General features: G+C 47.2%; 1 protein-coding gene across 1 annotated transcript in view; it reads left to right on the top strand.

Moving 5' to 3' along the window:
- Window positions 1-14,655, top strand: part of LOC310791352 (unconventional myosin-IXAa-like) — a 158,988-nt gene that overhangs the window by 30,032 nt on the left and 114,301 nt on the right. Inside the window, 4 exon segments of the mRNA XM_083653039.1 lie at window positions 3,800-4,342; window positions 4,344-4,364; window positions 4,366-4,446; window positions 4,448-4,783. Of these exon segments, the coding sequence (XP_083509165.1) occupies window positions 3,902-4,342; window positions 4,344-4,364; window positions 4,366-4,446; window positions 4,448-4,783 (879 nt within the window). The 5' untranslated portion in view covers window positions 3,800-3,901.

The raw sequence follows: 14,655 nt of genomic DNA, 5'->3' as shown, positions 1-14,655 counted from the left end.
TTCCTTGAATTAAACATAGCTAAAAGCTGTCGTGTGTTGGGGCTGCGCAGACAACAAATGTAAAAAATCGGCAATTGAAGTTTTTTTGTGCTCCCGAGCAAAACAAGGAAGCCATTGAGAATTGGCGAGAAGAAAAATGTGGATCTAGCTGTCAAGGAAGTAAGTTGGAGTGTTCATCTTCCGTATATATGATCTTTGTGTGGAACACGTGACATAGGAGAACGCCAGGATTGGGGGGGGGGGGGTAGTTTTTGTTTACCCCCGTTTTGGGCGTGGTTTCTGAATGATGACGCGCTCCACAGTGTCTCTATATACTCGAACGTCAGCTTGACGAGGGGGGAGCGTCCCCCAGCAAAATGAGTCATTGTGTGATTTCACTAGGATTTCAATGACTAGAAGTTGGCCCAAGGAGAGAATGTAGTTCATATTCTTGGTGATAGCTTTCAATCTCTCCTGTTATCTCCCCATCTACATTATATTATACTCGCGCTGCGTCGAGTCACATTTTGCTGCACGAGGGGTGCGCCGGCCAAATACATTTTGGGAGTGCAGCATCTACCGGTGTGCGGACTCTACTTCTCTTGTCATAATTGTTTGAAATGGCACTATATTAAACAGATCAAAGCAAATAAATCAGGGTGTGCATTTGGAAAGGAGAGAGAGCCACTGAGTGCATGTGCTGCTGAGGCGACAGACACATGACTGGTCAGGCAACACCGGGGTGGGAGGAGCCTCAATATGGGATGACAGGAAGTGACCAGGCAGGGGTACACAGCATTGTACCAGTTCCCAGCTGGAGTCCTCTGCACTCCTCTTTGCGTGTGCACCAACTATAATGTCCCTGCTCCATTTCCTGTTTTCATTTTTCCCCCTGCTGTGCTCTCCACTTTTCATGTGCAGGCAGCAGAATCAACTAGTAGGTCTAATAACAAAAACAATAGACCCTTTTCACGGGGGCCATTTTGTGTCGAAAAGGCAGAATAAACAGGTGCAAGCAAAACACTGAGGGTTTCCAAATTCCAATCATGGACGTTTGAAACCCTCATTAGTGTTTTGCTTGCACCTGTGTTTACCCTGCCTTTTCGACACAAAATGGCCACCGTGAGAAGGGTCTATAGGCCAGTGTTTTTATGCCTCCGCCGGCGATAGCCAGGCCGGATGCATTATGGGTTCGTTCGGGTTGTCCGTCCGTACCGTCGCCTTGACGGAATTTCATCAATTTGCCTCAAAGGTCCACTTGGACTCAAGGATGAACTGATTAGATTTTGGGTGGTCAAAGTTCAAGGTCACTGTGACCTCACGAAACGCCGTTTCCAAGCTCATTACGCAATATCTCAGGAACGCCTTGAAAGAAATTCCTCCAATTGTGTTGTGCTCTCAAGCCAGACTGTCTCTTCTACATAAAGTGAATAATCCACAGTTGTACAGTTGTACACCCTCTGTCTGTCTGGGTGTTGTCGAAAAAGTCATTCTGGGAAACGTAGGAAATGACTAACTGAAGGAGAAGTAGACAAAGGCAGATTGAGGCAAACTGGGTACAACATAAATGGGGGGGGGGGGACTTACACATCAGTGTAAAGACTCTGACTCCACTTCCAGGGCTACACAAAATAGGATTCCACTAATTCTCAGAAAAGTGGCAATTTTTGTGTGTGTATGTTTGTATTGTGCGTATATGGAAATTGAGAGGCGTTATATTGACTTGTCAGAGCTTATACGTTTGGTTCACTCACTCATTGGTTCACTTGTGTATTATTGAATTCATTGTAGCTCCTGAGTAATTTCTCTGCTATCATCAGGTTTGGGACAGGAGTTTTTGTCAGCAGCTCGACTCAGTCATAATACCTCTCTCTCTCTCTCTCTCTCCCCCCTCTCCCCCTCTCTCTCTCTCTCTCTCTCTCTCTCTCTCTCTCTTCACCCCTCTCTCCCCCCTCTCTCTCTCCCGTCCCTCTCTCTCTCTCCCTCTCTCCTCTCTCTCTCCCCTCTCTCTCTCTCTCTCCCGCCCCTCTCTCTCTCTCTCTCTCTCTCTCTCTCTCTCTCTCTCTCTCTCTTTTCACCCTCTCTCCCCCTCTCTCTCTCCCGCCCTCTCTCTCTCTCTCTCTCTCTCTCTCTCTCTCTTTCACCCTCTCTCCCCCTCTCTCTCTCCCGTCCCTCTCTCTCTCTCCCGTCCCTCTCTCTCTCTCTCCCCTCTCTCTCTCTATCCCCCCCCCTCCCCCCCCCTCTCCCCTCTCTCCTCTCTCTCTCCCGCCCCCTCTCTCTCTCTCTCTCTCTCTCTCTTTCACCCTCTCTCCCCCCTCTCTCTCTCCCGCCCCTCTCTCTCTCCCCTCTCTCCTCTCTCTCTCTCTCCCCTCTCTCCTCTCTCTCTCTCTCTCTCCCCCCTCTCTCGCTCTAGCTCCCCTCTCTCTTTCTCTCTCCCGCCCCTCTCTCTCCCTCTCCCTCTCTCTCTCTCTCTCTCTCTCTCTCTCTCATCTCTCTCTCTCTCTCTCTCTCTCTCTCTCTTTCACCCTCTCTCCCCCCTCTCTCTCTCCCGCCCCTCTCTCTCTCCCCCTCTCTCCTCTCTCTCTCCCCTCTCTCCTCTCTCTCGTCTCTCTCTCCCCCCTCTCTCGCTCTAGCTCCCCTCTCTCTTTCTCTCTCCCGCACCCTCTCTCTCCCTCTCCCCTCTCTCTCCTCCTCTCTCTCTCTCTCTCTCTCCTCTCTCTCTCTCTCTATCTCCCCCTCTCTCTTTCTCTCTCCCGCCCCTCTCTCTCCCCTCTCCCCCTCTCTCTCCCTCTCCCCTCTCTCCCCCCTCTCTCTCTCTCTCTCTCTCTGTGGCCAACACTAAACCCCATGACGGCCCTCTTCTGTGTATTAAAAGGGGAACTAGTGAATGGTGTGATTGTGTGTTCAGTAGAGGATGGCAGTTGCTGGTCTTGGCATTGGGGTGAGCTAGCTTATGTGTGCGCTCGGGAGTGTGCGTGTGTGTGTGTGTGTGTGTGTGTGTGTGTGTGGTGTGTGTGTGTGTTGATGGTAATCCTGTAGATCCAGATGACTTATCCTTCATCCTTACTCATTATGAGTCTGTGTGTTGGGCTTAGTTACCACACAAAATAATTTGTCCCTTTAGTAGATTACATCATAACACGTGTTGGGGTGTCTTTGGTTCATAATCTGACAAAGACGGCAGAGTGCTGTGGTGAAGTTCTTGGTGTGAGATGGATGGAAAAGCAGGTAGATCTGTGCTCTCGCTCACTTCTTAGTCTGATCTGTAGAGAATGATTGTTCATCCCTGCTTGGAAATGCTGTGCTTATTTTTAGTTGTTCTTCTGATATCGATACCAGTATTGGAAATGCCTCCAATACTACCTAAAATGATCGATCAGGTATCGGCGAGTATGCAAGTCTGTGACCGATCCGATACCATGTTTTTTTATTAGCCCACAAAAAGTAGTTTCACCCAGTATAAAACATCCATTTTCCCCGGAAATCAAAGGATTTTAACCTGAGCCAGGCCATACAACAATGATGGCAAGCAATCCTATCACATCCATACACGGTTAAATGTATACAGCTTTAAAAAAAGATATAATAATATATACTGTATCTTTAACACACACTGTTATCAGATCGGTTCCTCTTTATCGACCGATACCCAACTTCAGATATCGAAATCGGTTATCCGGGAGGGGGAAAAACAACATTAACATCTCTTGTCATTTTGATTCACTTTATTTTTTTTTATTATTTTTTTTTCAAGCAAGTGCTGTTTCTAATTCTAGATGGTTGGAGGTGTTGACCGTCTTTCTGTCCCTCTCGTTCACAGTGGTGATGTCTTGAAGCTGTGGTCCCTCCAGCCTCGTGAAGGACGTGTGCCAGAACCCGCTGCTGCTAAATGGGAACTCCAGCGCCGCCATGAGTGCTCGTGATGGCGGCGGGGGGGTGCGGCATCGGTGGCGTGGGCACGCTGGGCCGGCGGCAGCGCTTCGAGAACTCCGAGTTCACCGTGCGCATCTACCCGGGCGCCCTGGCCGAGGGCACCATCTACTGCCCGGTCAGCGCCCGCAAGACCACCACGGCCGCCGAGACCATCGACCGCGTCATCGAACGCCTGCAGCTGGACCGCACCAAATGCTACGTGCTGGCCGAGGTGAAGGAGTTCGGCGGGGAGGAGTGGATCCTCAACCCCAACGACTGTCCCGTGCAGAGGATGATGCTGTGGCCGCGCGTGGCCCTGGAGCAGCGCTCGCTGTCCGGCGGCGAGGACTACCGCTTCCTGCCTGCGGCAGAAGAACCTGACGGCTCCATCCACTACGGCGGCAGCCTCCAGATGTGGCTGCGGATCACCGAGGAGCGCCGGTGCATGGTGGGAGCGGGGCCTGCTGCCCCCAGCCCGAGCCGCAGGGCGACCACGCCGACCTGTGCCGCCTGGCGGTGCTCAACGAACGCTCGCTGCTGGACAACCTGCGCTCAGCGCTTCCGCCAGGAGAAGATCTACACCTACGTGGGGAGCATCCTCATCGTCATCAACCCCTTCAAGTTCCTGCCCATCTACAACCCCAAGTATGTGAAGATGTACGACAATCACGCGCTGGGCGAGGTGGAGCCGCACATCTACGCGGTGGCGGACGTGGCGTACCACGCCATGCTGCAGAGGCGGAGGAACCAGTGCATCGTGATCTCCGGGGAGAGCGGCTCCGGGAAGACGCAGAGCACCAACTTCCTCATTCATCACCTGACCGCTCTCAGCCAGAAGGGATTTGCCAGTGGAGTGGAGCAGATCATCTTGGGGGCGGGGCCAGTGCTAGAGGTAAGCAAGTTTGCGTGAGAAGTGATAGGCTGCACACACACTGACAGACTACTGCTACCTTCTTCTAGTGGGGTTCTGCGATAGTGTGAGTTGCAGCCGGCTTGTAACATGAGTTATGCAACAGCGCTAGCCAGGCTACAGCTGTCTCCATCATGGCTGACCCTGAGCTGTGCCTGCTGCCCCATACAGAGCTGTGTTACACTTTCAATCCAGCTGTGTGGGGAGTAGATAGTGCACAGAGGAGCTCTCTCTCTCTCTCCCTCTCTCTCTCTCTCTCTCTCTCTCTCTCTCTCTCTCTCTCTCTCTCCCTCTCTCCCTCTCTTTCTCTCTCTCTCTCTCTCTCTCTCTCTCCCTACACAGTGGCCTATCAGCGGTTACAGTCGGACACTCTTGTTGCTTTTGTGATGACTGCCATTTTTTCCCCTGTCTGCATCGTGGAACGCTGTTTTTTTTTTTAAAGCACTTTCAAGGTAGAAGGGGGGGTTCTATCTAGAGGCCTAAGCAAAACGTTGTGAAGGAACAGGCTTATGTTTTCATATCTCCCAAGACATTCCATTCATATTCTTCTTCCTCTTCTGGGACTTGTCACTCTTAATGCAGGCCAGTCACCAGTCAGAGGGTTTCAGAAGTTCATAGACACACACATTTTCCCCCCTCGTTTGTCTTCAGATCGCCCAAATTCCTGAACATTATTGCACAACACCCTTCAACTGTATAGGCACAATGCAGCCAGTCAGGACCACAAACAGCAGATGAAGATTCTTCACATATCTATATATGTCATTATATGGGTTAACGCTCACTGTGACATCAAAGGCTGTTTACGATTGTTGTTACATTGCACAGTAGGGTTGTCAAAAGTATTGATACTATCGAAAAGTATCAATACTAAAATTTTGAAACGGATACAATACTCATTTGCAACAGGTATCGATAGTATCGATAAGTATCCATACAAAAAAATTGCAACAGTTTTGATACCAGTAGTGCTTTCTCTGAAAAATCACAGATTTTTCTCTCCCTATCATTGGTGGGTATCTGTTGCTTCAACGAGCTAAACGTGTTCTGATAGGCTGATGACTATAGCAGGGCTAATCTGCTGTCAGTGCAAAGTTTGAATGAGTTTTATCGGGCCTAAATGATGGAGAAGTGTGCGTCCGTCCGTCCATCTGTCTAACTTTATTTTTGATGCGTCGTCATCACGTGGTATCGGAAATGGTATCGAGTATCGATATTTTCCTGGGTATCAGTGTCGAAGTAGAAATTCTAGTATTGTGACACCCCTATAGAAGAAATATATAGGAGAAATGTCCTCTGGCATCCCTTGTCATGGGGACTTGAGAGAGGCGCGAGCGTTGTAATCAGGGAGGAAACACCTCGACCAGATAACGTGTTCATTACTACCACTTTTAGCACGCTATCTGGACTTTATGGCCGGTCTCCCATTCCCAGAGCTGCTGTTTTTTTTGCTTTTTCTGTTTTCCAATAACAGAATATCAATCCACACACTAATTCATCTTGTAGACATTTGGTCGTCAGCCTAAAGTTCTCCCCTTACATATCGCTCTAAAACTCTGCTTAGCTTAAGCGTGCGTGCCCAGCTGAAAATGTGAGGTTCAAAAGCCAAGTTCAAAGTCACGAGCATCATGACGACAACCTTTCTTCCGACAGGTAGCCCCACACTGTGTTTTATGACTTCCTGGAATGCGATGCGTTGGTGTGTCACTACTCACTACAGTTAATGTGTAAGCAGCAGCACAGTGAGGTTAATCTACAACACAGCAACATGACCCAGTGGGTTTGAGTGCAGAGAGGAGCTGCCTTTAATTGTTTGCACAGTAAGATTGCCTATCGGCCGGTCAGTGATTGATGCCAAGAGGGCTGGAGCTGCTGGGGTTAGGCTACTGGAGGGAGAGGGAGGGAGGGAGAGAGGGAGAGAGAGATGGAGAGAGAGATGGAGAGAGAGAGAGAGAGGGAGAGAGGGAGAGGGAGAGGGGGAGAGGGAGAGGGAGAGAGAGAGAGGGAGAGAGAGAGAGGGAGAGAGAGAGAGAGAGAGAGGGAGAGAGAGAGAGAGAGAGAGGGAGAGAGAGAGAGAGAGAGAGAGAGAGAGAGAGAGAGAGAGAGAGAGAGAGAGAGAGAGAGAGAGGGGGAGAGAGAGGGGGGGGTGAGAGAGAGAGAGGGCGGGTGGGGAGAGAGAGAGAGGTAGAGAGGGGGAGAGGGAGAGAGAGAGGAGGAGGGGAACGGCAGCCAACATTACCTCATACCATACTCCATCTTCATTTCCTCATAGCTCTCTATTCAGTGAAGCACAAGTGGCACGCATGGAAGAGAGTTGGCATTTATTCAATATGCTACGTATGAATAAAGTTGTCGTTGCCATTGAGACACATTACCGGTACATAGAATATTCAGTTATGTTTATAGAGCCTTATCACACAAGCATTATTATTATCTCCTCACATACATCATATACATACTACATACACATTTTACGAGATGACATTTACGATACTACACAACAACACAGCGTGTCTTTAGACTGTGGGAGGAAACCGGAGCACCCGGAGGAAAAAACCCACGCAAACACGGGGGAGAACATGCTAACTTCACACAGAGAGGAGCGGGTTGGAGATTCGAACCCACGACCTTGCTGTGCTAACCACTGAGCCACCGTGCCACCAATATGCATGCCCCCCCCCCCACTACCCCCCCGGTAATTTTTAAGTATTCTTTTAATTCTACTAGTGATACTTCATTCCCAGCATTTCGCCATTGCCATGAAGTTTAGTGCAACCCGGCAGTAAACAGTATTGATCGCTGGTGGAGTTAATGTCCTCTCCCCTCAGTGTGGAGAGCATTTAGTTTAAGGTTGACCGCTCTGATATGGGCCATTGGCTTCAAGGATCTTGCTTCTTCTGCTGGCTCAAAGAAAAGACTGAGCTACCATAAAAAGACCTGAAAGATGACTCTACATTGGCTATATATGCTATGCTACGCTACAATGATCTTCATTGCTTTCTTGGAGTAGGTTGTGCTGGATTGAATTCGATTACCCATGAGTCCTTTTTTAAAGGAGCTTGTGTGGCTACTGCTGCTCGGGTTGTACATAGTAGGTTGGTACATAGTAAGTACCTACATATTTTACAGGGTCAACAAGCAGGTGGAGGCGATGGTGTACAAAGTCAAAGTCATCAAGGTGGGTGGGTGTGGGGTAAGTGTCACATGTCAGGGGGCCCAGAATTCCTCGCAGCATCCCTTCTCACAATGGGCCTTTTTCACAGCCACCATTTTGTGTCTAAAAGGCAGGATAAACACGGGTGCAACCAACTCACTAATTAGGGCCCCAGCACTGGAACACCTACTGTAAATGGACTGGAAGTTGGAAACCCTAATTAATGTTTTCGTGCACCTGTGTTACTTCCTGCCTTTTAGACACAAAATGGCGGCTGTGAAAAAGGCCTATTATCACATTTTAGGCCCACAGGCTGTGCAGACGAACAAGGGTAGTCTTTTGTGTTTTTGTTTTTGGAAGGCCCCAGCACTGGAACACCTACCTAAATGGACTGGAAGTTGGAAACCCTAATTAAGGTTTTGGTGCACCTGTCTTACTTCCTGCCTTTTAGACACAAAATGGCTGCTGTGAAAAAGGCCTATTATCACATTTTAGGCCCACAGGCTGTGCAGATGAACAAGCGTAGTCTTTTGTGTTTCTGTTTTCGGAAGGCTTATAAATGGTTGGGAGAGGAATCTTGGCCAAAAGCCAAGAAAACTAATATCAGACTTTTTAAAGTTCATAAGTATGTTGTAGCGTGGTGGAGCAGTGACAGGTTTGATTTATTCAGGTATTACGTGTGTCTGGATTCCTCTCTCTCAAGGATTTGTGAGAGGCAGTTCTGAGATAAAACACAGAAGGTGTTAACTTTAGGATTGGCATATCACAAAACTATGCTAGAAATGATAATGCTCTGTAAAGCTTGACTCATAGCCGTGTGGAAGGTTTGCGAAGTATGCTTCCTGTTGGTCACACACCTGGGGAGTTACACTCCACTGAGCAACTCCACTAGAGAAGTTGGCGGTTCACCGTCTTTGCTCAATGGCACTTCAGCGCTAAGCTATTAAGAGAGGTGGAGCTTATAGAGAGGCAAAGTGAAACGTCACTTCCTACTTCAGCACTGTACCAGAGATTTTCTTCCGCAATTTATTTTCCCATAGACATTTTGTAAAATGCCTATGAAAATGTAATGTAAGTCGCTTTGGACAAAAGCGTGTGCCAAATGACGTAATGTAATGTAATGTAATGTAAAAATAGTTGTACTTGGTCAAACCAAATGGTTCGGCTATATTTGGAATCGGGAGAGACCAGTGAACATTTCACTCAGACCAAAACTTTTTACTTTTTTTAAGTGAAATGCTCTGCGATCTCTCCTGTTTCTAAATATATCTTAACTGTTTGGTTTGAAGAAGTAAAACTATTTTTATAAGCATTTTATGAAATGTCTATGGGAAAATAAATGGCGGATGAAAATCTCTGGTACAGAGCTGAAGCAGGAAGTAGGCGGTCACTTTGGCTCTCTATTTCCATCTCCTGCCAGTCCATCATTTCAGAACACGGCGGTATCAAAGAAACACTGTAGCAAAGCAGAACAGATAGACCTGTTGCCCCTAAGGCCCAAGCAGCCATGCAGAGAGACAGGGTGTTAAGTCTAAGATTACCCTTACAAGAGGTTTGAGGCCTTTTGGAGAGCTGCCAGCAGCGCTAGTTGGCTGTCGAGGTCCTGACAAGCCCTGTCGCTCAAGTGCTCCAATTAATGCAACTCAGCGTGATGGTGATGAAGAACATTGAAGACATGATGGTGAGGATAAGGACATGTCATGGTGTTAGTTAGGAACCACCAGCTAATGCTTTTAGGTTGTGCTGGGTGTTTTTTCTTTTATATATATATATATATATATATATATATATATATATATATATATATATATATATATATATATTTTAACAGACTGGATGTTACAGATCATTCTGGGTTATGCTTATAAAAAGATTGTTTTGGGTTAAGAGGAAAATAGATTCTACAGGTACCTGTTTTTCACCTCCTATTATTATTATTATGATGATGATCTTCTTTTGGGCCTAAAATGACTCCAGATTGAAGATGTATGCAAGTGCAAAATGTGTGAAATATGATAAATACTTCCCCGACCGTTTGTCTAAATATCTCTTGTCCATCATTCCTGACATTGTTTACCGGCTTGTGTTGCCAGATATGGCTGAACTTGACATTAACCCCCTAAATTCCTCTTAACTACATACATAGCTTGCTGGAAGTTGATGTGTTTAAATCACCTTTTGAACTTGTTTGGGTAGTTTTCATATGTTCCACCACCATGGACGGTACAGGGTATGTTGTGGTGGTGGCGTCCAACTCTCTGTCTGTCTCTGTCGATCTGTCTGTCTGTTGGTCTGTCGGTGTGTCGGTCTGTCTGTCTGTCTGTCTGTCTGTCGACACATTCTTGTGGACACAATAACTCAAAAACAGTAGAGTAGCAGAGTACTGGCTGCATAAATGTGTATATTAATGATGAAAAATGGCTGGAAGTTGGGCAGCTCAAGTAGTTATTTTTCATCATTTTTAATAACTGTACAGCCAGAAGGAAAAATGGTTATATGAAGGAAATATGAAAGTACTGTTGCAGCTTATAGGCTTTATTCTGCACTTGGTGTTTTTCTCTCTCTGTTTGCGACCTATTTTCTTGTCCAGCAGTGCTCATCAGTAATGACAGCCTGCAGGACAGGAAAGGCTGTGTGTGTGTACTGTATGCTCTCTCTCTCTCTCTGAGAGATGGCGGCTGATGCTCGCTCGCCCAACAACGCACAATAGGTTGCCTCATCCTCTATTTTTTGTTATATGTGACATTTCAAGCAAACAGCCTCGCCAGATTGATACGTGAAGAAAATGTCCCCTGGCTGGTGCTCCGTAGAGAATAGGCCACGCCCATCACGGGGGAAAGCCCTCCATTCACTTCCATACACCAGCGTCATTTTCCTTGAATTAAACATAGCTAAAAGGGTTAGGGGCGGGCTGTTGTGTGGTGGGCTGCGCACACAACAAATGTAAGAAAAATCGCCAATTAAAGTTTTTTTGTACTCCCGAGCCAAACAAGGAAGCCGTTGAGAAGAAAAATGCGGATCTAGCTGTCAAGAAAGTAAGTTGGAGTGTTCATCTTCCGTATATAAGATCTTTGTGTGAAACACGTGACATAGGAGAACGCCAGGAATGGGGGGGGGAGTTTCAGGAAGCAGAAAGTCAGCAGACAAACGTTGTGATCAGCTCACGTCTCGTTCGCAGTTCAAATAAATGAAGTAAACGCACACAAGGTCTCATTATTTGACACTAGCCAGTTCCTCCTAGATATCTGCAAAACTATCTGTATCTGATGAAAGTTCCTTTGTTCGCCCGGTTAGCCGCGGTTTGTTTTGCTAGGAGTTGGCGCGGCGGTAGTACTTCGTTTGCGCTTTCCCCCGTGTTGGGCGTCGTTTCAATCTGAACGATGACGCGCTCCGCACACAGTGTCTCTATAATTTCTTAGTTCTAGCCCGTTATTAAGAGCCCTCTTCTAGCATTTAACTACCGCTCAGGATTTGAATCCAGATGTCAGCCTGTCAAAGCGTTTGCTTTTCAGGTGTTGGCCTCACATTGAAGAGTGATTGAAAGCACAGTTGTGTGGTTGCGTGTTGCAAGTGTCTCCAAAGGTGCAAGATGGAGCACAAACGGATACAAAATTGAAAAGTGACTCGCATTTTTATTGGATTACTGGGAATCAAACAAATGGAATTCTGATTTGGGATTTGGGTTCTTTTCCTGGCAGCAAATGCAGGAAAAACTGCTACCAGAGACGCATAGTTCCAACTGACGGTGATTACTGATCAAAACAAAGCCTGTTCACAGGATGGAAGAACGCTCCTTTGTTTTTCCATGTTAGAGAAGTGACAGGTTAATATGGGCTCAGCTGTCTCCTGTTCTCCCCCGGGTCAAGTCACACAGAGGGGTTACGCAACGCCGCTCTCCGCCTCAGTGCATCATCACGATCTGCTTTCCAAGAGCGAGGAGTCGTCAGGCGTGTGTGTGTGTGTGTGTGTGTGTGTGTGTGTGTGTGTGTGTGTGTTGCAGGGTCACAGGGCCACTTTAAGGCTCCTGTGCACTGCAAGGCAAAGCATTGCTACTGCTGGCATAGAAGGATAATGCAATTGCAAACACACACACCCCCACACACACACACACCCCCACACACACACACAGCCGAGCTTTGTATCTCGAGGTGCCCTCAGAAAGGTCAGACATCCATTTAGCTGTCGTGAAGATCTATTGCCTGTCTGATATTGTTTTCACCTTGTGGGTCTGTGTGTGTGTGTGGGTCTGTCTGTGTGTGTGTGTGTGTGTGTGTGCAGGTCTGTGTCGTCATTGCTAAATGTAGCAGGAACTACCACAGAAGCCGTTTTCAGTACTCTGCCAGGTGTTTGCCAGGCGATCTCGATAGCGTCAAAAGCGTGCGAGATGCAGTCACGAAACTTTCCAGGTGTGTAGTTGACATGAGGATGAAGGCCGAGTTCGAAAATGGGCGCGATCCGAGCAAGCCCCCGACATTGAATGTCGCAAACATGTAGCAAGCTAGATGCTAACGTGAACCTAGCTAGATTGCTAACCTGAAAATGTGGTCCTGTATCATATAGTGTACTGTGTACTATATGTAAGGGATAATGTATACTGAGCCGGTGATTACTGTGGAAATAATGACCGACAGGTGAATGATTTAGCCCGACGCGCAGCGGAGGGCTTAATATTCACCTGAAGGTCATTATTTCCAGTAATCACCGCCTCAATATACATTATCCCGCTTAGAATACGGCCTACAACTAAATCATTCAATAATCTGACAAAAATAATTATTCAAATAGATTTTTTAATAGCGTTTTCAACACAAAGCGGTTTCATTCGTAATTGGCACACAAGACACCACAGCTGCAACTGGTTGGCCTAATTAGTAGCGTCTGCGGACAAAATGCTCTTACCAACTGATTAATCCAGGTGTGGCAGAGCAGCGGTCGGTTGTCGAGAAATAATGACCGGTGAATATTGTTGATTGACCAATCAGAATCGAGTATTCGAGAGAGCCGTGTTCTAAGTATGCATATAGTCCTTTATAGGCATCGCGATCTGACCTTCCCAAGAAAATGTCAACTTTTCTCTGATTGGATAGTTTGAGGTCAGTGCCAATTTTGATCCAATCAGAGAAGAGTAGACATTTTCTCAGACACGGAAGGTCCAATCGCGATGCCTGTAGAGGACTATATGTATTTTTTCACCCCGAATCCACTGCCCTCATCGGTGAGTCTCTATGAGTTATGGTTGTGGAGATATGTCCGCCCTGCCTGCAGGACTACAGGTGAGAGCTCGAGGACAGTGGAGGGGTTGGGGGTTTCAAGTCACTGACCAAACACTCTATTTCAGTCATTGCTGTCAGAATATATAGAGCCATTTAACACTTATTTTAACACAAAAACATCGCTGAATGCAGCTTTAAGGGGTCTTGAAGTAAAAATAAATAAGTAGCATGTAATGTAATGTAATGTAATAGAGCTGCAGGCCTTGTTGGCCCGGTGAGTGCAGGAGCTCCTGTGGTGCTCCTCCCCCCCTGTGCTCCTGCCGGCCAACAGAAACACTGCCGGTGTGAGGCAACGCGGGTCAGCAGCTTCACCTCTCAGCCTCTCCTTCAGCGCTACCTCAGTGCACACACATGCACAAACACACGCACGCACAAACACGCATGCATGCACACACGTGCACACACACACACACACGCACGCATGCACGCACGTGCACGCACGTGCACACACACACACACACACACACACACACACACACACACACACAGTTGCACATTTAATACCATCTCCCCAGAGTCCCCCTAATACTGAGGGGGATTAGTGTGCATTACGGGATCGCCCCCAACTGGGCGGGGTCAAGCCAGATTGACTGTGCTTTGAAAGTGGGCGGGGTCAAGCCAGATTGACTGTGCTTTGAAAGTGGGCGTGGTCAAGCCAGATTGACTGTACGTGCTCACGTGCTCTCTGAAAGTGGTTGTTTTTCCTCGTCTCTGTACAAAAAGACACCTGAGCAGCACCGTTCACCCATGATGCACTGCTTCCCTCTGTTTAGTGAGAAACTCAAAGTGATGTGTGTTTACCCATGATGCACTGCTTCCCTCTGTTTAGTGAGGAAACTGAAAGTGACGTGTGTTTACCCATGATGCACTGCTTCCCTCTGTTTAGTGAGGAAACTGAAAGTGGCGTGTGTTGTGATGTGGAACTAGGGTAAGGAGTGCAGTACTGGTCAGTGTGAGTGCTTACACAGTGGGCTGGGTCTATAGACTGGAGTGCAGTTCTGGTCAGTGTGAGTGCTTATATTACACAATGGGCTGGGTCTATAGGCTGGACTCCCTGCTTAAGTAAAGGGCAAGGTACAAGTCTCAAGTGCCATAGTATGCTCACTGTACCATAGTCTAAGTGTTTTGGACTAAGAATACACAGCAGCTGTTTCACAAGCACTGTGTGTATTGTTTGCGTAGGAGTGGCTGTGGCATAGTTGAAGAATACAGTTACAGTTAGGGATGCACGATATATCGGCAATCATATCGGTATCGGCCGATGTTGGTCATTTTTTAACATATCGGTCATATCGGTATCGGTCAGATGTTGCAATGTTAATATCGGTTATCATTATCAGCCAAATTCTTCACATTGATATGAAATAATGCAGTAAATCTATGATTTATGGGCTTTTCCAAAGGCTTTGCAAATAAAGAAATGCATA

The sequence above is a fragment of the Poromitra crassiceps genome (assembly GCF_964638095.1).
Source record: "Poromitra crassiceps genome assembly, chromosome: 16".
Taxonomy (NCBI): Eukaryota; Metazoa; Chordata; class Actinopteri; order Beryciformes; family Melamphaidae; genus Poromitra; species Poromitra crassiceps.
The sequence above is the reverse complement of the archived record's forward strand: the minus strand, read 5'-3'. Positions and strand labels throughout refer to the sequence as shown.